The sequence below is a fragment of the Solanum tuberosum genome, unplaced genomic scaffold (assembly GCF_000226075.1).
Source record: "Solanum tuberosum cultivar DM 1-3 516 R44 unplaced genomic scaffold, SolTub_3.0 scf00681, whole genome shotgun sequence".
NCBI classification, from domain to species: Eukaryota; Viridiplantae; Streptophyta; class Magnoliopsida; order Solanales; family Solanaceae; genus Solanum; species Solanum tuberosum.
The window spans coordinates 98,963-124,183 of record NW_006239610.1 but is presented as its reverse complement, the minus strand read 5'-3'; the positions used below and the strand labels follow the sequence as shown (position 1 = coordinate 124,183).

At 32.5% G+C, this 25,221-nt stretch overlaps 3 protein-coding genes and 1 non-coding gene across 4 annotated transcripts; 1 reads left to right on the top strand and 3 right to left on the bottom strand.

The window, feature by feature from the left end:
- Window positions 1-3,136: 3,136 nt before the first annotated feature.
- On the top strand, window positions 3,137-4,865 carry LOC102580853 (exocyst complex component EXO70A1-like). The gene has a single exon (XM_006366864.2). It carries the CDS (start codon window positions 3,236-3,238, stop codon window positions 4,793-4,795), a length of 1,560 nt encoding a protein of 519 aa, XP_006366926.2. The 5' UTR covers window positions 3,137-3,235; the 3' UTR covers window positions 4,796-4,865.
- A 3,411-nt stretch (window positions 4,866-8,276) lies between these two features.
- TRNAH-GUG (transfer RNA histidine(anticodon GUG)) lies at window positions 8,277-8,348 on the bottom strand. The gene has a single exon. It is a non-coding gene; the product is annotated as a tRNA-His (tRNA).
- A 546-nt stretch (window positions 8,349-8,894) lies between these two features.
- On the bottom strand, window positions 8,895-19,658 carry LOC102578977 (UDP-galactose/UDP-glucose transporter 5B-like). Its single transcript, XM_006366858.2, has 11 exons — window positions 19,306-19,658; window positions 15,775-15,888; window positions 15,492-15,584; window positions 15,231-15,296; window positions 14,652-14,750; window positions 13,344-13,423; window positions 12,505-12,617; window positions 11,112-11,200; window positions 10,899-10,985; window positions 9,636-9,704; window positions 8,895-9,527 (listed from the first exon to the last, which is right to left on the bottom strand). The coding sequence occupies exons 1-11, from the start codon at window positions 19,414-19,416 to the stop codon at window positions 9,411-9,413; spliced, it is 1,038 nt and encodes a 345-aa protein (XP_006366920.1). The 5' UTR covers window positions 19,417-19,658; the 3' UTR covers window positions 8,895-9,410.
- Window positions 19,659-21,363: 1,705 nt separating this feature from the next.
- LOC102578640 (uncharacterized) lies at window positions 21,364-23,208 on the bottom strand. Its single transcript, XM_006366857.2, has 2 exons — window positions 23,103-23,208; window positions 21,364-22,155 (listed from the first exon to the last, which is right to left on the bottom strand). The coding sequence occupies exons 1-2, from the start codon at window positions 23,136-23,138 to the stop codon at window positions 21,430-21,432; spliced, it is 762 nt and encodes a 253-aa protein (XP_006366919.1). The 5' UTR covers window positions 23,139-23,208; the 3' UTR covers window positions 21,364-21,429.
- Window positions 23,209-25,221: the final 2,013 nt, after the last annotated feature.

Sequence of the window (25,221 nt, the reverse complement as noted above, 5' to 3'; positions counted from 1 at the left end):
AATTCTGATGACAAAAATAAATACTCTTTTCATTACGTGATACTATTTCTTTATTAGTCAATTTCAAAATTAATGAAATATATTTATATTTGGTACTAATAATTTAATTTTTAGTGAGATAATTTATAGTAGTATAAATATTCATGACTTATTTTAGATCATAAATTTTAAAGTTTTACTTCCTCCGTTTCAATTTATGTAGAACCATTTGATTAGGTACGAAGTTTAATTTTTAAAAAATAAAGATTTTTGAAATTTGTGGTAGGAAATAAGCTTTAGGTATTTGTATGGTTATGGGAAATCTTAATAGCTCTTGCTTGGTTGCCTAAACTTTTACTTTGTTAGCGAGTGTTCGATTTCCAATTTTTTTAATTTCCCTAACCCTTATATAATAAAAAAAGTTTCTTTAAAATAATTGTATAAATAATTTAATTGGAGGGGGGGAAGGAGGGGAGGGGCTTGGTAGCTTAGTTGGTTGGCTTCTTACGCTTTTATCTTGATTGTAATCCCATATTCCATTTCCCTTCCCCTACCGTCAATTTAAATAAGTACATAACTAAATGAGTTTTAGTATAAGAAGAAGAAATAAGATAGTGTGTGGTTGTGAATTATCTCGGGATAAAAATATAATTGTAAAATTAGAATATTTTTCAAATATAGAAAAATGATACTCTTTAAAAAACATACTTAAACTAAAGTATGTCATATAAATTGAGACAGAAGAAATATTTCTTTCTTAAGTTTAGTGTTTTGAAAGGTGAGGGTGCAAGACAATGTATTTTATGTAGCACAAACAAAAGTGTAAGTCCCGAAACACGGGGCATAAGTCCCAAGGATCTGTGGGACATATATCTCATGTATCTTTAATTTTATAATTTTATTACTAAGAAAATAAAAAAAAAGTAATATTTTCAAATAATTATACATGATTTCAAATAAATCACTAATAATATAGAAAAAAATATTATAATTATTATTTGAGAAAGGTAACAACACAAAAATTGATAATAGCCTAAAACGATCATCCATTTTATCATCGATCTCCACGTCTACTAGCTCTTCTCACCATCAACTAATATTTCCACTAATTATTATTTATATGTTTCATTTAAGGAGAGGAATAAAAAGTGTAAACGTAATGCTAAAAAAATAGATAAACTCGTATGTGGAACATAGTGCTATGAAATCTCTATCCTACCAATTTTGATTATCTAAAACAATATTTATGATGGTATCATTTTTTATGAGAATTGTTCTTTATTTATGTATTTTAAGAAAAATCACTCCAACATAAAAACATGATATTATAAAGTATAAATTATTACAAAAATAAAAATAAAATATAATTTATAGCAAAAATATTTTTAAAATAATAAAAATCAAATTTAACATACGAGATGTACACTTTTATGTTCGAGCTTTACACCCCAATTCTAAGTCATGCATTTTATAGATCTACATCTTTCATTTGCATTCTAAAATATTTTTGATATATCACGCCTCAAAACTCACCCCAAAAACACCTTTGAAAACCATACATAAATGATAAACCTCACACCAATACAAAAGCAAACACAAACATATAAATTGATTGAGACGGAAGAAGTAAATTACTGGGACCGCGTTACGTCTTCATTCAGCTATTTTCTTGGCCCTTCTCATCTTGGATTCTCAGTCAAACTTTGTTGTTGCCCCCTCTTTTATATATATATGCGTCACTTTTCGTTTTTTGAGAGTCAAATAGTTTAAGTTTGATCGGAAATTTGCTCATGGAATCTTCTATTCTTTTGAAATAAAATTTATATATTTGTAAACTAAGTGAAACGTACTATAAGTCACGATAATTGATAAATCAAAATGTTTAAAAGATCTATGAAAAATTTACGGTCAAAGATAGACTTGTTTGAATCTCAAAATCCGAAAAGTGTCACATAAAATGGGATGGAGGGAGTAAGTTTTTTAAAAAAAAACTATTTGAACTATAATGTGTTTATGTTTTTTATCTAAACTATCATCAATTGTTAATCAAAATATATCTCAGCTATCAGTAGTTCCATTTTTCTACTTGAACATAATATTTCAAATAGGAAGAAGGGAACAATTGATAACTGAGGTGTATTTTGATAAACAGTTGATGAATACATGATAATTCCAATAGCAAACTTGCAAAAATATGATACTTGTAAGCAGTGGCGGAGGGAGGATTTTCATCAAGGGGGTTCAAAAAAAATTAATCACGTAAATAATATCCACAAATAAACGGGTCGAATCGGATATAAACGGGTCGGATTAAACAGTCGAATCAAGAAGAAACGGATTTTTAAATATTTGACTTTATAATTTGGGAATAAACTAAGAAATCCTAAATTCTCAATCAGCATTTTAATTTTTTGGAACTAAACATCATTTTCTGATTGCATTATTATTATTTTTTTAAAAATAAAACGCCTGAAATAAGCTGATAAAACAAAATGCCTCTGCCCGGATTCGAACACGCGACCTCGCGTGCAGTAGAGCAAATTCCTGAACCCCCAACGCCACTGAGCTACGCCTTTGGTGTATGTTCAGGGGGTTCAATAGTATATATATACACATATATTCAAAATTTAATCTTATATATATAGTGTAATTTTTCGACGAAGGGGGTTCGGATGAACCCCCTTCGTTGAACGTAGATCCGCCCCTGCTTGTAAGTGGTAGCTTTAACAATGGGCGAAACTAATGTGTTGATAACGCGCTCGGCTGAACCTAGTAAATTTTGTTCAAACTCTAAACTTATAGTAAAAAAAATTCATCAAATATGGATAAATTACTAATTGAAAACTCAGTAACTTAAAAAAACTAAAATCTCGAACTCATAAACTTCAAATTCTCACTTCACCACCGATTAACATTTAACACTATATATATATTCATCCTTTCCCCCTTTCAAACAATCTCATTACTCTGTATTTCCCTCTTCTTTCTCTTTAATTCTCTCTAAAGAAACAACAAATTACAAATGAAGACTCCCTTTTTCTCATCATCAAAATCATCTTCACATAATTATTCATCATCATCCACCTCTTTTTGTGAATCTTTAATGGAAGAAACAATACAAAATTCTCAATCAATTATCAAGAAATGGGATCTCGACTCTACCTCTACCTCTTATAACAGAGTCGCGAATCTCTTTCGCGACAACCCTTTAGATGCCAAACGCCTTCTTGAATCCGTTAACGACTTACAACACGCGATGCAGTTCGTTATTAAAGATAAGTCCACCTCTAAACTACTCGTTCGAGCTCATAATCTCATTCAAATTGCTATTAAGAGACTCCAGAAAGAATTCTACACCATTTTATCGGGTAGTAGCTACTTTCTTGATCATGAAACGGTGTCGTCATCAAGAGCTTCAAAATCATCTATGGAAGACGAAGTTTCGGAATCTGTCATGGCTGATTTGAAAGCCATTGCTGATTGTATGATTGGTGCTGGTTATGGAAGAGAATGCGTAAAATTGTACAAAGTTAATCGAAAATCAGTCATCGATGAGACTCTGTTTTACTTGGGGATTGAAAAATTGAATTCTTACCAAGTTCAGAAAATGGATTGGGAATTAATGGAGATGAAAATCAAGAATTGGTTGAGCTCTGTAAAGATTGCTGTCAATGCTCTGTTTCGCGGAGAACGAATTCTCTGTGATTATGTATTCTCTTCCTCTGTAAACATTAGAGATTCGTGTTTCTCAGAGATTGCTAATGATGGTGCTCTTACTCTGTTCGTGTTCCCGGAAATGGTGATGAAGTTCAAGAAGTTATCTCCGGAGAAAATGTTTAGAGTCTTGGATATCTATGAGATTATTTGTGAGCTCTGGGTTGAGCTCGAATCGATATTCACCTTTGATTCAATGGCGGTAGTCAAAGCTCAGGCAATGGCATCACTGGGTAAGCTCGGTGATGCCATTAGAGCTATGTTGTCTGCGTTTGAAACCGCCGTTCAAAAAGATTCCTCGAAGGTGGTTCTTGGTGGTGGAATTCACCCGTTAACTCGATATGTCATGAACTTTCTTGTTTTCCTTGGTGATTATAGTGGCGCGATTTCTGATATAGTCGTTGATTGCTCCCCTATGTCAATACAAATGTTGTCGGAGTCTTGCTACTTGAGTCCTACATCAGGGGACGGGGACTCTCCGTCCTCCCCCATCGTAGTACGACTCACGTGGCTCGTGCTTGTCCTTCTATGTAAACTCGATGGTAAAGCACAACTATATAAGGACGTAGGGTTGTCCTATTTGTTCCTAGCCAACAACTTAAACTACGTCGTTTTGAAGGTTAGGGAATCAAACTTGAAGCTCCTACTTGGATCCGAATGGATTTCAAAGCACGAAATGAAAGTGAAAGAGTACATGTCAAAGTACGAGAGGACAGGGTGGAGCAAAGTAGTTACATCAATACCTGAGAATCTTACGACTGAAATGTCATCCTCAGAAGTGAAGGAATGCTTCATCAAATTCAACTCGAGTTTTGAGGAGGTGTATCGAAAACAAAGTTCATGGGTCATACCTGACCCAAAACTCCGCGACCACGTCAAAATATCATTGGCTAGTAAGATTATTTCGATATATCAAGCGTTTTACGAGACGTATCGGGGAGAATTGGACATCGGAACAGAGTCAATTGTCCGATTTGCCCCCGATGATTTACAAAATTACTTATCGGATTTATTTCATGGTGCTTGTTTTTCGGATTCTAGTATGGGGTGGAGCGGGTCATATTCACCGTCCGTGTCAACATCAACATCACAAGGTCGATAAATTATGTGTATTTGAAAGTTTACGAGACAAAAGAGAAGAGTTTGTGTAGATAAAACAAAAAAAAAATGATTTGTTAATTTGTATGTAATTAATTATGCATAGAAACGTTATACTGAATGGAACTGACCAACAAAACTAAATATATAAATCATTTTGTCTTTTACATATTTGTGTGTTTTTATTTGTTGTATTAAGTATTATTTTAGTAGAGTAGTTGACTAATTCCAATGAAAAAATTAAAATCTTGGACGGCTTCTTATAATAAATGTTCTTTTCGATAGGCAAAAAATGAACGTTACGATTGAGAAAGAAAAAAAAAAGATGTTTTAAAATAGTAGTTAAATTTTGGCATGGCATGTTAGATAGTACCTAGACAAACAAAGATTTTCGTAGGGATCTCTGAAATAGATGGTGGTTAATAAAGAATTTTTTTATTGTAATTTTTTTGTATGAATACTACGTCGAACATGAAACTTGTGTTTGGTGGTAAAATACTGATTCGTTCGTTCAGACCTAATTTGATTTTCATAGAGTTTTTGAGATATTTTTTTATGAAGTTTTGTTGGTATAAAATTAAAAATACGTTAAATATAGCAAACTATTCTTTTTATTTTGTGATTTTAAATTTGTAGTGCTGAAAAGTTGTAATTAAAAATTTGCTAACAAGAAAAAGACATTCTTTTTAAAATGGATTAAAACGAAAGGAAACATAGTAATGGAGTATAACTAAGTTTATTACAATGGCTATTTGTAAAAATTTCCAAAAAAAAAAAATCGTTGGGAAGGATTGTTTACTCAAAAGGATGCCATTTTTATTACCTAAAAAAATAAATAATATAAGGACAATATAATATTTCTAGGAAATAAATATATATGGACGTCATTATGTTAATGATTATGTTTACGTGTGCTTATACTGATAAAAGAAAACACAAGCGTTTTTAATTGAATGAAAATTCGTGCTCCTTCTTAGATTTTTTCTTGACATGTTATTATTATCGTATTGGAAATTTTAATAGCTCAGTTGATTATTTGTTTAAATTTTCATTTTATTAGTAAAATTTCAATTTTCACCTTATAATTCTCTCGCCTATTTTCCTTTCCCATACACTCAATTTAAAAAATGAAACTCCTTCAACTTAGATATATTAGTAATACATTACAATACAATATAGGTTTCAAATATTTTATTTTGGGTGAAAAGGACGCATTATATTTCTAAGGGATAATTGGAAAAATTAATTATGTTTGATACGAAAGAAAATATTTTCTAAAAATCCAAAGAATCGTGAATGAGAGCATAACATAGTTGGAAAAAATTTCACCCCATCTCATTAGTTATACTATCTATATATACACAAGAAAATAACAGAATTCCTAATTCCCCTACCCAAATCCTAATACATTAGACCTAGAATTCCTATATTTAGCATAATCATAATTTATAATATACACATATATACTACCAAATATACATATAACCATTTTGTTTATAGTCAATACCCCAAGTGTTTATAATGTGACACCTTATTAAAGATATTATGAGTGGAAACATAACTAGAAAAAGTAATTTTATCCCGAATATAATGACAATTTACTTCAATATGTTTGATTCGTTCATTAAAGGTCGAATTTCGGACAATATGCAATGCTTCTTGGTTGTCATCGTACAATCGGAGAACATAAAGAAACATTCTTAGACTATAATATCTCGTTTAATTTTATCCAACTCTTTTCGTTTCTCTTGTTTGATAAGCCATTTTGGAGTGGTGAATGTTGTTTATTCATCGCATAAGTAGTTCATCTTTAATTACTACTAATGAACTTAATTATATAAGATTGCTCTAAATATTTTGTAATCACATGTTTGTGAGGGTTATTTTTCTATTGAAATTTCTCATTTATAAATATTCAGTGACCATTTTCACAAATATTTTGATTGAATCAGTGTAAAAAAATAGGGTAAAAATCATGTTTTATCCTAGTGAAAAATGGACTAAAAACGATTTCAAATACAAATCGACTAAAAACTTGTCCTTTTTAAAATGGACTAAAAACGAAAAAATAAAAATTGAAAATATTGGTGAGAACGAAATTTTATAGTCAAAACTTCGTAAAAGTTACTCCCAATTTCAAGTACATAGGTCTAAAACTTATGAAGACGTTGATAGTTCAAATTTAGGACATACATTTTTAAAATTAGGTCTTGACAAGCACAAATAATATGTCATACTTGGAGCAAAATTAATAACAACACTTTGTGTACTTATGTAAACAAAATTTGTCATACGTGAGGCAAAATTGTAACAAATAACATTTTGATTCTAAAAAAATAAGGAAAAGATATCTAATTCCTAGCATGACCCGGCCCAAAAACCAAAATTCCTATTATAAATACTAATTTGATTTATAGTTTGAAATAATTTCATTTTGTCTCATTAATTAATAGTTTTATGCTAGACTTTAAGTTAGATACATGTAATCACACTAGATACATGTATATGGAACACCAGATACATTCTGAAATATAGATACATAGGAAGAGAGGCGATTGAGAGAGGGAGAGAGGCAAGCGACAAAGAAGAGAGGCGATTGTGATAGGAGAGAGACGAGTGAGAGTGTAAGTGTATCCAAGATACATGTGAATCACATTTGGAAACAGGTTATCTGAAATAAGTGTATCTGAGTATGCCAGATACATATATCTAGCAAAGAAAATGTGGTACAAAAGGTAATTTCAAAAACTAGAGTAAAAGCACGTAATTAGGTCTAGAACTAATGGAATTTGTGTTATTTTTTAGGAGAAACTACATAATTTTACATACTTCACTACCATATTTACTATTACCTATACTTTCAAAATATTACATATTTTATCACTAATTAAGAGTTTTCTACCATATATTAAGGAAGATGCATTTAGATACATGCATTTTTGCTATCAGATACACTAAAATAGGGGGAGATGCGAGTGAGATTTGTTATGATCCAAGATACATATGAATCACACTAGATACATGTATCTGATGTGATTCGCATGTATATGGAACACTAGATACATAAGAGAGTGACGATCGAGATGAGAGAGAGGCGAGTGAGATTTGTTATGTATCCTAAATACATGCGAATCCACTTGAATACAATGTATCAAAAACAAATTACACCTAATTTTAACCTCATGTATCTTGAGATACATGTATTTGAACGTATCTAATTGCACTAAAATTTGAGAAAATATGTAATATTGCAAACTAGAGTGTATCGAAGTAATTAGCTCCTAAACTAGTGAAATTTATCTAAGTTTCTCTTAAAAATAATTAAATAGGCCTAGATGAGTCATGAGTATTTTATGTACTTGTAAATTGGGTCTATTTTGATTAGGAGGCCCAAATTGGTGCGCCTAATCAATATTGCATGAATGATGAAACACAAAATGAAAATGAAAAGCTGAAGAACAAAAAAAAAAACAAGCAAAATATTTTGTGGCTGCTGGGATTCGAGCCCAGGTCTCCACGGCCACAACGTGGAATTCTTACCACTAAACTACAGCCACTACATGACAAATTTCTCCAACTTTATATATTTTAACTTTCATCTTTGATATTTGATACTGTTTTCTTATCAATTTGTTTGGCTTGATTCGATGTACAACCTTTAAACTAACGAATATTCGACATGAATTCAGAACTTTTTCGAAATAAAATCTACATATTTAGAAATAAAAAAAAATAATACATTATGAATCACAATATCTAATACTAATGTACCATATTTAGTACTAAATTTTTTGAAAGAGTCGTAATAAGAAAAATATCCTTAGACTTTCCAAATAATAACTAAGACAAACAGATTGAAAAGGAAGAGAAATAATACACAAACTCAGTTACATATAGGTTACACCAACATATGATATTTTCACAAACAATGGACTTATCATTTACCTCATGATATTGGTTTTGTAATTTGATCTCCAAGTTTAGGACGATTGCGTCAAAAAAATGTTCCCTTTTTTTTTAGCCTAGTCAGTGTCTGATACTCACATTTATTTTTTGTACTAATTCAATCCGCCACTAATGCTTGGAGTAGCTTTCCGGGAAAATGAACCAAGTTGAACTTCTTTTGGTTCATTGATCGAATCAACAAATATAATAGCATCCATAGTGTATCTGCCTATACAAGAAATTCAGCACTCAAGAGTCATATTATATAAAACCTGACATCTTTTTTCCATAAAGTAATGCAATATACTATCTGTTTTGGTTCTGCCAAGATAAAACTGTAGTTTGTTTCTCGAGAGAGATTACAACTCCACCAAAGCTGAGTCTTTCTGTAGCACCGAAAAATGGGGAAGAACACATAGAAACTTGAAGGACAAAACTCAGTACTTCTATAGCTTATGGGTGTCTATTTCAACAATAGTGAATACCTGAGGCAGGTTGTTAAAATGTGTTTCAAATCTTGGATTCAAGTTGTTAAATACCAACCAGAAAGCTAGTCTTCCACGCGGAGTCCCTACAATTGAAGTCCTATCTATTCCACCTTTAGTTAGTTTTATCTCAGAGAGGGCAAAGTCAAATCAGTTAAACTGCAAACATCGGAATCCTTCAAGGTCTTGCTATGGATTTCCTTTTGGAGGACTAGAAGCTCTATTTTCTGTGTTCTCCAAAGTCAACGGTGGTTTCTTTTTAGTATTTAAGAAGCTTCTTGCATAAAGGGCCCCAAAGACGATAACCTGAAAAAAATAATGAAATTAACCGTAAAACAACTTTCTCCCCAAATAAAACAAAAAAACTGGATGTTTCAGCTTCCAATGCCAAGAGACAATGAAGTAAATGCTTACAGCTCCAACGCATTGCTCCCAGCTGAGGGGATGGCCAAACCACAAGCATGACAGCAAAATGCTCAACAACTACATCAATTTAATCGAGCATCATTAGTATTGGTTAGGCACAAGGCCACCAAGGGTGTGCTTGGTAAGACAGAAGTCATTTTCCTAGGATTGAAAATATTTATGGTGTTTGGTTTGTGAGTGAAAAACATTTTCCAGAAAAAATAATCTATTAAAAATCAATAATAATATCAGCTAACTGGTGAGTGTTTTGATTAAACTTTTGAATACTAGAGACTAATATTAGATAGTCGCAAGGAAAATGACTTTCATGCAGAACAGAACTGGCAATAGTTGGGACATCCATGCCATCTCAGGAGATTGGTACAGGATTGAGAGGTGGATAGTCTATTAAGCCTGCTGCCCAAACTGGACGAGCACCATAGTAGAAGACACAACTGACTCCTTGATCTGGGGACACAACAAGACTCTGTAAAAGAATGCTACACTCTCGAAATGGGATAATTGACTCTTGGCCTAATATGGAGGAAAAAATTACCACCCAAAGTTTATCTGCTTCAGCTAGATTACCTTAAATGAAGATTGTCTTTCACAAGATACCCTCAACAGAAGGGAGCTTTTAGTTTGCTCACAGATGTCATACGTGCCAAAATAGTCCTAAGACACTTGACCATCTTTTCGTACATTGTGCAATCATTGCTGACCTGGGGAACATGTTTTTATTTTTGGACTTCACTGGGTCATGCCACATAATGTGAAAGTGGCCTATGCTAGTTGTAGATTATGGAGAGTAATAAAAACATCAAGAAGACTTGGTTAATGATCCCTGCAATAATTTTTCTTTTTTGGGTATTGTGGACCGATAGGAATTGAAGAGGTTTTGATGGAATCTCAATGCCTAATCACTCCATCAAAGCTAGATGTTTACTAGCACTGACCATTTTCCGGACTTTGTTAGCTCCCTAGTCATAACTTGATATACAGTTATAAAGAGTTAATTTGTTGCATCTTTTTGCCTACTCTGTACTTTTGTACTATTGCATCTTTCTTGATGTCTTTCAATTAACGAAATACCTTCACCCAAAAAAAAAAAACTTCCACCCATAAGTGAGGGAAGTCATTTTTCTCCTTTTTGATAGAAAATGTAAAACATCGAAAATGAGCTGGAAGTCATTTTGCCCTTCCCTCATATCAAACACATCCTTAGTGGAGAGCATAACAACTTTCTCAAACCCTTGAACTATTTCTTATTACCTGTCTTGTGGTCATAATGGTTGCAAAGGTTAGAGCACCAAATGTGCGGATTGTGTACGAAATGAAGAATTGACTAGCTGTTGCTACCTGTAACAAAGAACGTAAACAGATATAATTACATTTTAATGACAGAAACGAGTCTGCACAATTTGGCAGAGAACAGAGAATCTCCATTTAAGAAAATCAAGATTTATCTATTTTAAAACAACTTACAGTCGAAAGCAGAGCAATGTCAAAGAAACAATCATGATGGCGAGATACAAAATCAATTGCCATGAGAAGATTGCCTTGCATGATCATACCTAAATGGGAAATAAAACACTAGTCATATCTAGTCATTAGAACATAAACTAGATAAACATTCTTAACACAAACTTGGGATACCCATAAACATTTAAAATGTGTCATTCAACTGAATATCCTGCCTAACAAAAAAAGACAATACAGTAGGAGCTGCTGCATATCATTGAACCTTACATTCTTAAGTAGCTGTCAAGAATTTCTGCACTTGTGAATGCAGATGTCTGGGATGGAGTTCCATCCACAATCATGTAATAGAAAGCTCAAATAATATGCAGTACACAGCATGGATGTTATTACGAACATTGAGGAAAATTGGAAGGCACATAGTGCTATGAATAGTCAAAATTTTGGATCTAAACTGAAACATAATTCAAGGCCAAACACACTTGAGCTTGGAAGCTAACCAAGCCATCATACTCATCAGCTGTTGCATGAATTTGCATTTCAGATAATTTATAGAATCAATTTAAATGTTGTCAGCAAATATCTACAACAACAACAACAAACCCAATGTAATCCCACCAGTGGGGTCTGGGGAGGGTAGTGTGTACGTAAACCTTACCCTATCTTGTGGAGGAAGAGAGGTTATTTTGCGATAGACCCTCGGCTCAAATAAAGAAAAAGAAAGCATTTCAAAGCAGTTTGGGAAAAAAGAAAGTGCGAAAGTGAAGCAGCCAGGGTAAATACTAAGGAAGGATTACATAGCATTCTAAAAGAAAAACAATAACAATAGCTAAATAATACGATAACCAAAGTACAAGAAACAACATATAGCAACAGAAATCGAAGAACAAGAAACTACGAGAATACCACTAATACTACTGGTATGAAAGGAGAAGCAGATACGGTGCTCCAAACTACCACCAAGCCCTATCCGACAAGAGAGCGAGGCAACACTCAACCAACAACTAACCATCTACCGTGATTTATACGTCTTCCCAGCAAACCATGGAAATTATTGGAGATGACAAGCTTAGTGAGAAGACATGGAAAATAACAAAATAGTTAAATTTGTAGAGAAGTGTTCAGCAGCTAGTCCTGTAATCTTTGTAGATGTAAGATTGAAATTCTTTTTAACCCTGGTGTTAGGGTTGCACGCACTTCGACTAATTCCAAAGGATGGGAAGAAATCACCTAGTGTTTTTGTCTCCGCTAGGATTTGAACCCGAGATCTCATAAACCCACTTCATTGACCACTAGGCCACACCCTTGAGTGCGTAATATTGAATCTTAATATCAACTCCAACACACTACTCATTAGTTGCAGAAACTGGTTTTGCAACTGCAATAATTGAGATCTTACCAGTGAAACTAAGAAGACAAGAACAGACAGTTGTGTAGAATATCTGAGTGTGTATTTCCATATCATAGCCTTTAAAAAGTTTATCCTGGAATGTACTCGTAAATCCATCAAACCTGTGAGATCAAATGCTTTATTAAAACCTTGTTTCAGACGCTAACAAACTACAATTCAATTCTAAGATAACAAAATTTCTCCTTTTAATAAAAACTAATGAAAGAGAACTGAATAAGGGTATATTTGCCTCTTAAGTTAGAATTTTGTATCTGCTTGTGGGGTGAAGTTTTGATATTTTTATTTTTGACTCCTATCTCAAAATAACTCATCTGCTAGTGAACAATTAAAAGAGCTTGTTGAGCAATAAGGTAAATAGAATTGTAAGAATTTGTTGCAAAAGCAAAAGAGATGGATTTGATATGCCAAGTAACATATAATTTGTTCACCAGAAATCTAACAAAAGATGACTTTCTAGTTTCTATGTATTAAGTGTTAATCGTTCATACGGTCTATAAAGCACATTCTGATCTTTCTCCACCTTTGATTGACTTGGATGCTCCAATCATAGAGCATTAGGAGTCAGATTATTTTTTCTGGATATCTTAGCGAATAAGGTGAAAGACAGTATATCAAGGAAGGAAAAAGAGAGAACACTATAAGAACCTTTAAGATAAACAAAACTCATTCAAATACAAGATATGAGATAGAAAGCTTGAACCTAGTTTTCTAGATCTCTGGCACACATTCTCAAGAAAGTCTCAAGTTAATCAAATCCAGCTGGTTCTCTTAACATTCATTAATTCAATGACCAAAGGTTTAAAATGTTGGATTATATCAATTCATACCCAAGATAGCCCATCATAAGAGAAACTCCCCAAATGGTGCTCTCCCTTTCTCTACTGTATGGGCTAGTGTCCCCTTCTGCCTAGAACCAAAAACAAACTGTAAAAATATTGCCTCGAGGATATAACTGCACAGGAAAATATATTCTGAACACTACCCAGCACAAACACATGTGCCAGAAACAATAATCTTGTTAGTAAGTCCGTATATTAGTTTGGAGAATCAGCCGCTAGAACATAATTCTGTTTCGGGATAATAAATTGTACTCCCTCTAGTCCATGTTAAGTGAATTGTTGGGACTTCTTTCATAGTTCAAAATAAGTGAATAATTCAAAGTTCAAGAAAATTGTCGGGACTTTTTTCCATATTTAACCTTCATTTAATAAGGTTCTTAACTACTTTACATTTTCTAGGAGACTAGTTTGGAAATAATCAAAAGGGTAATAGTGGAAAGTAGCCTTTAATTTATGTCCTTAAGCATTTTCCTTGAAGGGTGTGCCATACCCCAACAATTCACTTAATATGGACTAGAAGGATAAAATACCTGGCTTCAAAACAGTCCCTCAACAAGGTAAACAGTATAATGTCATGCAATCGTTCATTCGAAAGATATGGAATCAGTAAACTATTTGTTCTGGTGTTTCAGGTCAGCATGAAAGTTCTAGGGAGCCAGTAGGTGCAGTAGAAGCTGCCCATTTAATGTCTTCCCAATAAAAGAGTGTAGGAATTTCAACCCAGTAATCCCTCATTCAGAGCTCGTAACATATTTAGGCCATTGCACCTGTCCATTAGACATGTATGTTTCCACTCCTCTGAGTTTTTGGAGATCCAGTACAACAACTATACTTTAATCCCAAGCTCTATAGTTGGGGTTAGGTATAAAATCCCTCTATCCATGTTGCTCCATTTGAAACAATATTTTTCCATTATCCAATAATTTAGGTTGTCTAGCACTAATAGTTCTTTATATTTTCTAATGGCATACAAATGTAGAAGATTAAAATGACTCCAGCAAACATTGGACCTTACTGTAAGCTTATCAACATGATTGTGTCTTAATCCAGATGGTAACTCACATATATGGATCTTTTACTTCCATTGTGTTCTATTTTTCCCTAAATCTGCAAGATTCCCAGAGATGACAACTCTTTTGAGACAACGTCTCCTCTGCTAAATCATGACTACTAGAAAAGGTTAATACAAAGCAAAAGATTTATGAAGGATTCATGCAAAATAATTCCTATAATAATTTGGCTTAGTGGCAATTCAGAGAAACACAAAGGTGTTTAGAAGAAGACATTAGTTATTACCGGATATAGAATAAATAATGAACAGCCAAGTGTGACTAGGAATGCCACGAAATAGTCCTGTCCTTTGTACTTCTTTTGCATGATGATAGTGCCCCAGATCTGCATGAATACAAAAGGAAAAGTAAGATGAGTATCAAATTGGTAAGCATAGTCAATAGTGTTTTACTTGTATAAACAAAACATTGTAGGTGAGACAATGTATAACTACGAGATGCAAAGAGGCAGAATAACAAATGAAAAAAGGTTACTTTTAACTTTAGCAAATGAGGTGGTTTTTATTGAAATTATATGTCCTAAAATAGCCAAAAGAATACCTAGAAAACACCTTATAACTTTAGTTTTAGTGCTTCACAAATTTTTCATACAAATGGGCAAATTCACATTTCATTGTTTCAAAGTAGATGGATATGGTATCACGGGCCAGAAGTCATAGCTACAAGCCTCTGAACAGCAATGCCAACACTCAAACAAATTATAAAATTGAAGCTGACTACATAATTCCAAACCAGTCTTACCAGGAACTATAAAAACTACATTTTCCAGCAATTACAACACAACCTAAATGGCAAGTTAACTTACCATTACAGGTATCATTTTGGCACATTTTGCCAGGGTTTGAACAGGAAAGCTGACGTATTTGAGAGCCTGAGCAAGAATCAAAACTATCAGTACTTGTTAGAAATTACTTCACAATTGTCAAAGCTCTTTACATCTTATCTGTCCAAATCTTATATGTGTTTTTTTTTTCTTTTCACAATCTTCTTTGTTTAATGCTTACTATATGTATTCTCCTTTGTCTTTTACTTCATTTTCATGTATAAGGAAGAAGATAAAACTTGCCTCATACTGACAAGTTGTTGTAAGGATGTTAGACACAGAAACAATACAATACTTATGGAGTGGAGCTACTGGGTCCAATGCCTTCTTACTTGCCTGCAAATCAGAGAATTGGAGGCAAATGCTTAGTACGGTGTGTGACAAAATTCCCAAGAATCACTTGTCAAATACTGAAGACTTCATTCCCTGCCTCGTCAAGAGGCTCTCAAAAGAGATTGGAATCATGAAGGGTACATTTGCAGTATTAGATGAATAAGTCATCTGTGCTTATAGCCTGGAATTGTACCAGTAAAACTCCAGCAGAGACTGCAGAGGTGGTAATCCGATTGCAGAAGACAAGAAATAATGAGTATATAAAATAGTCTTTGTTTGGTCCATAAGGAACTCTCATGATCTTTTCCTGCAAGAACAAATTTCATCATCATGTCAAGGAAATAAAAATATGCAATATCCAACTTAAACGCAAAAATGTGTTGCTTTATAAATATGGGATTAAACATGAGATCAACGTAACCAGTTGAACAGCGCATAGATGCTGCTATACTTATAGATGCCATTTCTCTGAAATATGCAGCTAAAGAAACAAAGTGCAGACGAAACCTCAAATTACTTGTGTTAACTGGTGAAGATGCCCTTTTGTACTAAGTTGTATCTTCAATTTAAGAAACTGGAGAAGAGGATATAGATCAAGGAATTGAATGCTACAAAGATCATTGTCAACAGTTGCTTCCTAGGTGATCACATCAGTCCTTCATTTTTGGTGAGCAGGGGGGTATAAGTTACTATGAGTCTATTTAACATGTAAACTCTGGAAGTAAAAGAAAGAAAATGCAGCAGATTTTGCATGAGAATCAATTGAAAACAGAAAAGAGACATAAACACAGAGAGAAGAGTTGTTTTATGTGTAATACTGGTAAGCTGCCTAAGTAGAATCTAGATGACTATATTGCACGATGTGGCTCCCACTGTAAAACTCAAATGATGTCTAAATTACAACATACTCGGGTTAAGTGTTAGTTAGGGCGCATATAGCCTAAGCACTTGAACTTTGGAAATGGGCATAGGAACAAATTTGCAAAAATGATAACTGCTAAAGAGAATAAGTGAATGTAGACTACTTATTAGTTATTAATGAAAGAACCTAAAATTTTGTAGTTTTCGTTTATGCTAATTTGTTTTATAGCATGCTAAATATAGTATTATGCTCTATTCCTCTCCTCCATATGCTCCCCTTCAATTCTTTTTCTTTTTCCTTTTCTTTTTTGGTAGAAATAGAAGAAGGTGAGTTAGAACTCTAATTCAAGAGCCCTTACTCAAAAGGGCTTCTCTTCCTCTTAATGTCAGAAGTCAAATGGTTCAGTCTACTTGGAGCAACTGGGCCAGACAATATTGATAGCAAAGTTTTTGTGGTAAGGTACAAAGCTTTTTGCCTGGGTCTCTGACAAACGTACTCAACTGGCACAAATAGAATGGCTCATCCAATGAGTGATGGCACTAGCGAGTAAACTGCAAAACGGTCTTGCTAGGTATAATCCAAGCTGATTAGTTAGTTATAATTAGCTCATATATGAGTTATTTTCTCGGTTTCGGTTGCTTGACTCAATAATGCCCTTCAAAGTCACGGACTCCATTGTTAGGGAATGGTTGAACACTGGATTACACAATTGTAGCTACTCACTATGTTTTGGAAAGTCATTACACACATATAAATTGACTGTACACAACATAGATCTCATAGCCACTGCCCATTCATGACAAGCCCTACACTATTGCTTGTAAGAGAAATGTTGAAGAGCTGGGACCCCCAGTTATCCCGCTGAAACAGTTCCATACTCATCATCTATGGATTGGTTTGAAGAGAGAATAACCCTCCATCTTTGAGTTCTTCTTGAAACATCACACATGAAGTGATGGTAACTTTAGCAACTTTATTTAAGTAATCTCTCAAATGAGTATGTCAGATGTGTTACATGAGATCCATACTTCCAAAATACTGTATAGGCAGATGAATAAAGTGACGTAGCTCAATCATACTGACTTGTATTGGCACAATTTTTGCAGAGAGAAATATCTCAATAGCTCTTTTGCATGTATATTTCTCATACATGAAGTGTTTGTGCCTCTTTTAACTTGCTTATCGAGAGATTCTTTAGAAGAGAACTTTTCCTGCAGGCCTCTTCTGACTATATAATGCACTTATAAGAGTTTATTTAGAACAGAACTTGTCCTGCAGGACACCCGCACCTTGTGGCTTCCTCTGTAAAATCCTTTGGGCCCCTTGAAAGCACAAATCTTGAGTACTAAAAGAATTTGAAACATTAATACAATACTATAACTACACGAAACAACAAATAGTAATAGAAATCGAAGAAAAAGAAACTACAAGATTAATACTACGACTAGTAGTAGGACAACAAGACAATGCACGCGTACCTACTAGTATAGACACACTTCTACCTACTAACCTTCTTCCCTAATTTGTGTCCTCAACACCTATCTATCTAAGACCATGTCCTTGATAAGCTGCAACTGCGTCATATTCTATTTAATCACCTCCCCCCAATATTTCTTCGATCTACCTCTACCTATCCATAGCCAAATCATGAAGGAACAAGTCCTTTAAAATAAATAAATTGAAAATGCTTTACACTAAAATTTAATACCAAAAACGTTCCTTTCATTGATTCCTAATAAGAAATGGAACACTTAAACTTCTAGAATTAGCAAAATTAAAGCATATTAGGCAAGAACTAGCCCAATGCTCTAAAAGCTTAAATACCCAAAGCTATTCCTCCATTTCATCCTGTTGCATACTTAACATCAAAAGCTTTTCGGATTATCAAATTTGTTACAAGAATCTACATATTCAACCCAAACTTTAAGGCAATGAGTAGAGTGGTTGTCCAATCCTTTTTCAACTCCTTTAGATGCACTTGCTTATTCAATGAGAGCCTTTTATATATAACTCAATGTCCTTCTGCAAGTGTAACCTAAATCTGAGGTTCACACACGACTCCATGCAGAGCTACGAGTATGAATATTGGTGTGCCAAAGGTTGCCAACTTGACCTAGTAAAGAATCTAAATATTTAAACCAAAAACTAGCGGCAATGAGTCGAGTCGACCAAGACCTTTAAAAAACCCTTTCTATTTCTTTGTATATCCGATGTCAGATAAACAACTCAACAATGTTCCAACGCATTAGACAAAAACGTCTTAAAATGCTCTACGTAATATACACTAATAACTAAAGCTTATTTTTCCCCTTTTTATGTCAATTACATATGAATAAGTTACCAAAGTTGCAAGTATATCCCCCTCATATTCCTTTTCCCTTACGGTCATACGTAGTACTCTCTTCCTAAAACCCTTAACAATATTGTACAATTACATTTACCACTCCTACCAAAATAAGTACCGAGCAATACAATGATACTTCAAGGAATTATACATTTTCATAATGTAGAACATACTCTATTTGTTTCACTTTATTTGACATTCTTTCCGTTTTAGAACATCCCAACGTGATTGCACCATTTCTTTTCAATCAAACTATCCCTAGTTCCAATCATTCAAATTAAACAAAATTCAAACTACAAAAGTTGATGTGATACTTTTTATATCAATCCGACTTTGCAACCATCAATTTGATATTTTCTCTCGCTACCACTGAAATAATACATTAGTCAAAATGAATATCTCAAACTCCATGCTCAGTCAAATAGAGTCATTTAAATTGAAATATATACAAAGTTTCATTACGCTTATTTCTAATTACATAAAATATGTAATGAAGATGATGATTTTGAGAAATATGCCTGTAATATTCCGTAGATGACGAGAGTAGACATGATTCCGCCCACAGCAAAAACTCCTTTGAAAAGCTTGTTGTCCTTCAACGGCGGCGATAGTGGCTCCGCCATATCCATCCAATCTACCCACCGCAGCCACCTCTATATACAATACAACACACAAAACACCTATGCGCAGCTGTGTGTGTTTCGTTTTACGTTATATAAATGTTAAAAAGGGATAAAGGAGAAAGTGAAACATGAAGATCACTACGGATGAGAAGTCTACGGAAGGTCGTCGGAGTCCCGTTCTGCAGATCGCCGGTGATTTTACTCCGGGAGGGAAGTGGAGAATGAGGTTTTAGACCGAGGGGCTGACCGCTTTCCTCTTTTTGATGTTCCGTTTTCGAATATCTTTTTTAATTTATTTTTTCGGTAATTACTGTGGGACACGTCAGATGAATGGGACCCACTCTGAGACTGTAACGGTAAGGACACAGTGAAACTTGAAGTTGCAATGGTTGGTGAACATTTTCCGAGTTGGTTTGAATTGACGTATTTTAAATGATTTTAAGTTAAAATAGTTTTTAAATATTTTTGGAGTGTTTCAATTTATTTAAAAAATACTTATAAGTATATAATGATAAAAATAAGTTAAAATTATATGCTCTTGGAATTGAACAGTTGATAGTTGACGATTAGTACAAACTTTCCACTAAATCTATAGTGTGTATCTAAGGAAATTATTCTGATCAAGGTAGTTGAGGTAATGAATATATACTCTTACAATAGAATGATTTATTTATTAATGTAGTTATACCATAATTTGTGGTGAATTTTGAGCTCACTTGACAATAGTAAATCACACGAGAATTATTAATGTGCAAGAAGAAGAACAATAGAGGATCAAAAAACTCATTTTTTTTTTAAGAAAAAACAATGAGAAAAACTATTTTATTTATATTGCCAACAAAGGATATTATCAACAATTGTTATTGTGTATTATCAAAAAAGTCACAACTCACTCGATGTGAATGTGTTATTCAAATTTTATCTTTCCTCTTGGTGTCTTTTGAATAAAAACATTTCACTTCTCATTCACACCTTTTAAAATTCAAGAATCTCAACTCAAAAAATGTTTTCTAGCAACCGAACTACATAAACTAAGTTGCTTTCTTGACTACTACATTAACTATATGTAGGGATGGCAATGGGGGGATGTTGGGGGATTGGGTTCAAGGCTATGTGGGGCGGGTGGGATGCGGGATGGGTTGAAGTGGATTTTTTAAAATTAATGCAGGGCAAGGCGGGGCAGGTTGTTGGTATATATGATTTTATATGGGTTTAATTTTAATTTTAATATTTTAATGTTATAAGAGTGATAGAGTTATTTATTAAGATAATTTCTTTAAAGCTACAAAAATATTCAAGATAGTAAATAAAATGGTTCAATAAAAGTAATTCAATTTCGTACGTGTTTTCAAATTGACCTCTAATAATAAAATTTTAAGTCACTATCTTATAAAATTAATACAACTTAATGAAAAAATGAATTTTATTTTTAGAATAAAACTTAACTAGAAAAAGAAAATATTAAAGAAAGTATGTAGGGCGGGTCATGCGGAGCGGGTCTATACGGAGCAGGGTGGGACGGGTTGAAAATGAAAAAAAATGTTATGTGCGACGGGGCAGGGCGGATTGAAAATTTTGCGAGTTAACCTCAACCCACCCCGCACCCGCCCGCACCACCCCATTGCCGTCCCTAATTATATGCTACCTCCCATCAAATGTTTAATGTGTACCATGTACTTGTTGAGTTAGTTAGTAATATTTTGAGGTCTTAAATTGAACAAACACATCTATTCATGAAACATAACTTTTTTGAAAAGTCAACCCTCATAATCTATAAGGACTCCATTGAAGTAGCATAAGTTAATTTGCAATATACAAGTCTTTGTTAAATTTTAAAGGTAATTGCTTGTGATTTTTCATGACAAAGTCAATACTTATGCAATTGGTCTGTTTTCCCAACAAGACTTACAACATATGAAAAGAAATCACAAAGCAAATAAAAAAAATGTTGAAACAGAGATGGAATCATTAAGTTAAAGCTATTTCACTTAAAAATCAGTTTTATACAAAAATGTTGTGTCACTGCAACCTTTGTCTCTTGTCTATATGGACAAAATTGTTACAATTTGGACCTAAATAAGGTGACAACATTTGTGATGATGCACAAGACATCTCAAAATAAGGTTGAGGATTGTTGATCAATGATGAACCAAATTGACCATAATTATTCATCATCATCCCACCTTCACAACTTTTAATCGTAACCGGAGGAATATGTAACGGTTTAAATTGAGGCGGATTACGCCATCTAGGTAGCGGACCAGCTACAAGTAATGTTTGCAATAGTGGACCTGATTCAAGCACAGCTTGTAGAAACTTGCCTTGTTGAGGCAATGTCTTCCCCTTGACAAGTCTATCGATAACCAACGAACCTTGATCATCATCATCAATTTTAGCTACTTGTTGCGCGATAACAGGAACAATGTAATTGGAAAGGTGATCAGGAGATGAAACAACATCCAAAAATGACTCAATAGGAGATGAATTGTTGTATGTTTCACTAAGACTATTTGATTCAATTGTAGTAGTAGCAAGAGGACTACTATCAATATTGTTGATTTGAGATTGATTTATTTTGTTGAGTAATTTGTGAAGGTGATTTTTTGCTTCATCTCTTTCTTGATAAGCTAATTTTATGAGATGGATTAATTGATTGTTCTTCCTCTTTTCTTCACTTGCTTCCATATTGAGTCTTTCAACTTCAAGACTTGTGTACAAAAGCTTTTGTTTCATTTCATCCATAGTCTACAAAAAAGTCACAAAAAAATAATCAATTTTTTAAACTCATTTCACATAGTCATGAAAGAAATATTAATATATTGAATGCAATTAATAGAATTTTCAAATGCAACTACTATTTTTTTTATAATAATTGTTAGAATATAAATAAGTTACTCAAAGTTGGGAGTATAGCAAAGTCATAAAGAGGGGCCATTAGGAAGGTCATGAAGCTTATCAGTCTACTCCAAATATTATAAAATTAGAAAAGTAGTGGCACAGTTCAAATTTTAAGAGTCAAATTTTTAAATTTTGAAGATAAATTAGGTCATAGAATTTTGAAATTTTTACAGTTATGGAATCTACACCAAAGAGTATATACAATTAACAATTCAAAATATCTAAAAGACATTTTAAAAATGTAACTAAAAGTTTATTTGACTTTTAAGTAGCACATAAATTAAGACGGAGAAAATATATGTGAACAATGATTAGTTCTTAAAATTCACTAAAAATTACCCATATGACACTAGTAATAAAAGTTTTACCCAACAAAAGTTTGTAGTAAACCACTAAGCCAGCAATAAAAACAATAACTACTACATCTCAATTTGAATTGTATGAACTCAAATGGTCCATAAATTTCTATTTAAGCTTGTCTCAATTCACTATTATAAAATCACCAACTATGAAAAAGAGAATTCAACATCATTTACTCTTACAAAATTCAGTATTGGCCAATTCAATAAATCATCAGTACTTTACATACAAAAACAGAGTAAAAATTGGACACTAAAACCCAACTCTACGAACCCACGGAAAGGCTACCCAATAACAGTACTGGGCGATTAAAATGTAACCAAACAAAACTCCAACTTAAATGATGCATTCATAACCCAATGGTTTTAAAAAATCAAATTTTAATAAGAGGCCTCTGGATGACACTAGAAGAAACAAGAAAATAAATGACTTACCTCTTGGTAACTCCATAAAGAATCAATTTCTTCCATTTTTTTTTGTATGAACTTGAAAGAAGAAGTAGAGGAAAAAAGAGAAGATAATATTGAAAAGATATTGAGAGGGAAGTTTTATATAAGAGGTGAGTGAGTTGTAATATGTATTTTATAGAAGGAAACAAGAACCAAAAAGGACAAAAGAAGGTATAGTATAGACCAACCAATCCCCACCATAGAAAAGGCAAAATTATTTATGGAATCTTAATAAAGACCTTCCATAAACATAAAATTTAAAAGATTTTACTCTCTGTTTAATTTATTTGTCTTGTTTTTTTTAGTTTGATTTAAAAAAATGTATCTTTTCGTTCTTTTGAAAACTCTTTTATTTCAAAATCAAAGAGTATTTTGGTATATTTTATAAATCTTTAGTGTAAGAACAGAAGATTCAATTTTTTCTTTTATTTTTTTTAAATTTTATGTCAAGTCAAAACTAGACTAACACTTAAAACATAATTAAATTTTATACACTGAAAATTATAAAATAAATATTTTATACGATTAGATCACTCGAAAAATAATGAGTATCGAACTCATGGGTGAAGCTAGGGGTAGAAGAGGGTTCATTCAAAAGTTTTTCTATTGAAAAATTATATTATATATACAAAGTTAATATTATTTTTTATGTATATATAATAAATATTAAATTTATCAACTTTTTCGTGTAGTTATTTCTTTACACTTTTAAATTTTCTTGTAGAAAATTTTGATTCCGTCATTGATTAAACTATTTACAATTAGATCAATCAAAAAGATAATGAGTGTCAAACTCATGGGTGGAGCTAGGGAGGCGAAGAGGATTCATCCAAACCCTTCGCCGAATATTTAGATTATATATAAGGTTAGAATTATTTTTAAAAAATATATTTCTTATATTTTGAAAATTCTTAATGAAAATTTTGTCTTTTTATCATTAATCAGACTATTTAGATGACATTAACAGTCAATAATGTAAAAAAGTTTATGTCTGTGCATATAATTTAAATATAATCTTTTTTAAAAAAGATTCTAAAAAAATTCATTATCGCTATTCTTGAAGTGCACACCATAAGTAGTAATCCTCTCTCTTTCATAAATAGTACAATAAATCATATTGTCAATGACTAAAATCCAGTTAGATTTTCCTTAAATATTCCATTGAGTTTGAAAAATAATCTCTCCTTTATATCTATGTATATATGTGTTGTGAATATAAAAGCAAGCTGTACTTTTACACGGTTTTGTTTGTTTACCATTTTATTGTTACATTAAATTTAAATATCCAGTTGGAAATAATTTAAAAAAATATTAACCAAAACTTTACTCAATCTACTTTGAAATTTATTTTGTTCTCAATTTTGGAAGAAAGATTTTTTATTTTATTTATTTATTTGGAGATGTCTCTATTACATGGTGGCTACAGGTTATCCAAAAATAAAATATATATTAAAAAAATATGATAAGTCGTATTCACTATTGGAGAAGAAAAATGAACCAACAAGCACCGTCTAATAAATGAAAATTCCATCGGGAAGTTATTGTAGTAATCTAATAAAAGTTAATACCTAAAAATATATATCCTTAAAACACTTTTTTTTTCGTGAAAAATGTTCACTGGCTATACTTTTACAAATATTTTGATTGAATGGATGAAAAAAAGAAAAACAATTATTTTCATATGAAAAAATGAGGAGGTTTTCCACTATTTCAGTGAAAATCTGTTTCTCATAATATATTTTTCCAATGAATTGATTTGGTGAAAAATGAACGAAAATATCATAATCTATAACACAAATTTTCAACTGATTTATGATATAAAAACTCTTTATGTCTAATAATGTATGCATATTTAACTAATTAAATTTGAAGAACGATGGCTAATACCTTATACTAAATAAATGTTAGCACTTCGCCATTAGATTACCAAGGGAATGAAATCTTTTAATGATGAAAAATGTATATTCATATAATAATAATAATTCATGATATATTAAAATTTTAAGATATATGGTCAAAAATTATAAACCTATTATTGGTAATATTAAAGATTTTATTTTTATAAAACTGGTGAATTTTAAGATACTTTGTCCTCTAACCCACC

Bases quoted from the DNA above. Each gene is read 5' to 3' on its own strand.
- LOC102578640 (XM_006366857.2), bottom strand. From the start codon at position 23,138: ATGGAAGAAATTGATTCTTTATGGAGTTACCAAGAG. The intron at 22,156-23,102 runs GTAAGTCATTTA...ACTTTTTTGTAG, and splicing joins CTTTATGGAGTTACCAAGAG to ACTATGGATGAAATGAAACA.
- LOC102578977 (XM_006366858.2), bottom strand. From the start codon at position 19,416: ATGGATATGGCGGAGCCACTATCGCCGCCGTTGAAGGACAACAAGCTT. The intron at 15,585-15,774 runs GTACAATTCCAG...TCTGATTTGCAG, and splicing joins TCTCTGCTGGAGTTTTACTG to GCAAGTAAGAAGGCATTGGA. The intron at 9,705-10,898 runs GTAATAAGAAAT...AAATTGATGTAG, and splicing joins CCATTATGACCACAAGACAG to TTGTTGAGCATTTTGCTGTC.
- LOC102580853 (XM_006366864.2), top strand. From the start codon at position 3,236: ATGCAGTTCGTTATTAAAGATAAGTCCACCTCTAAACTACTCGTTCGA.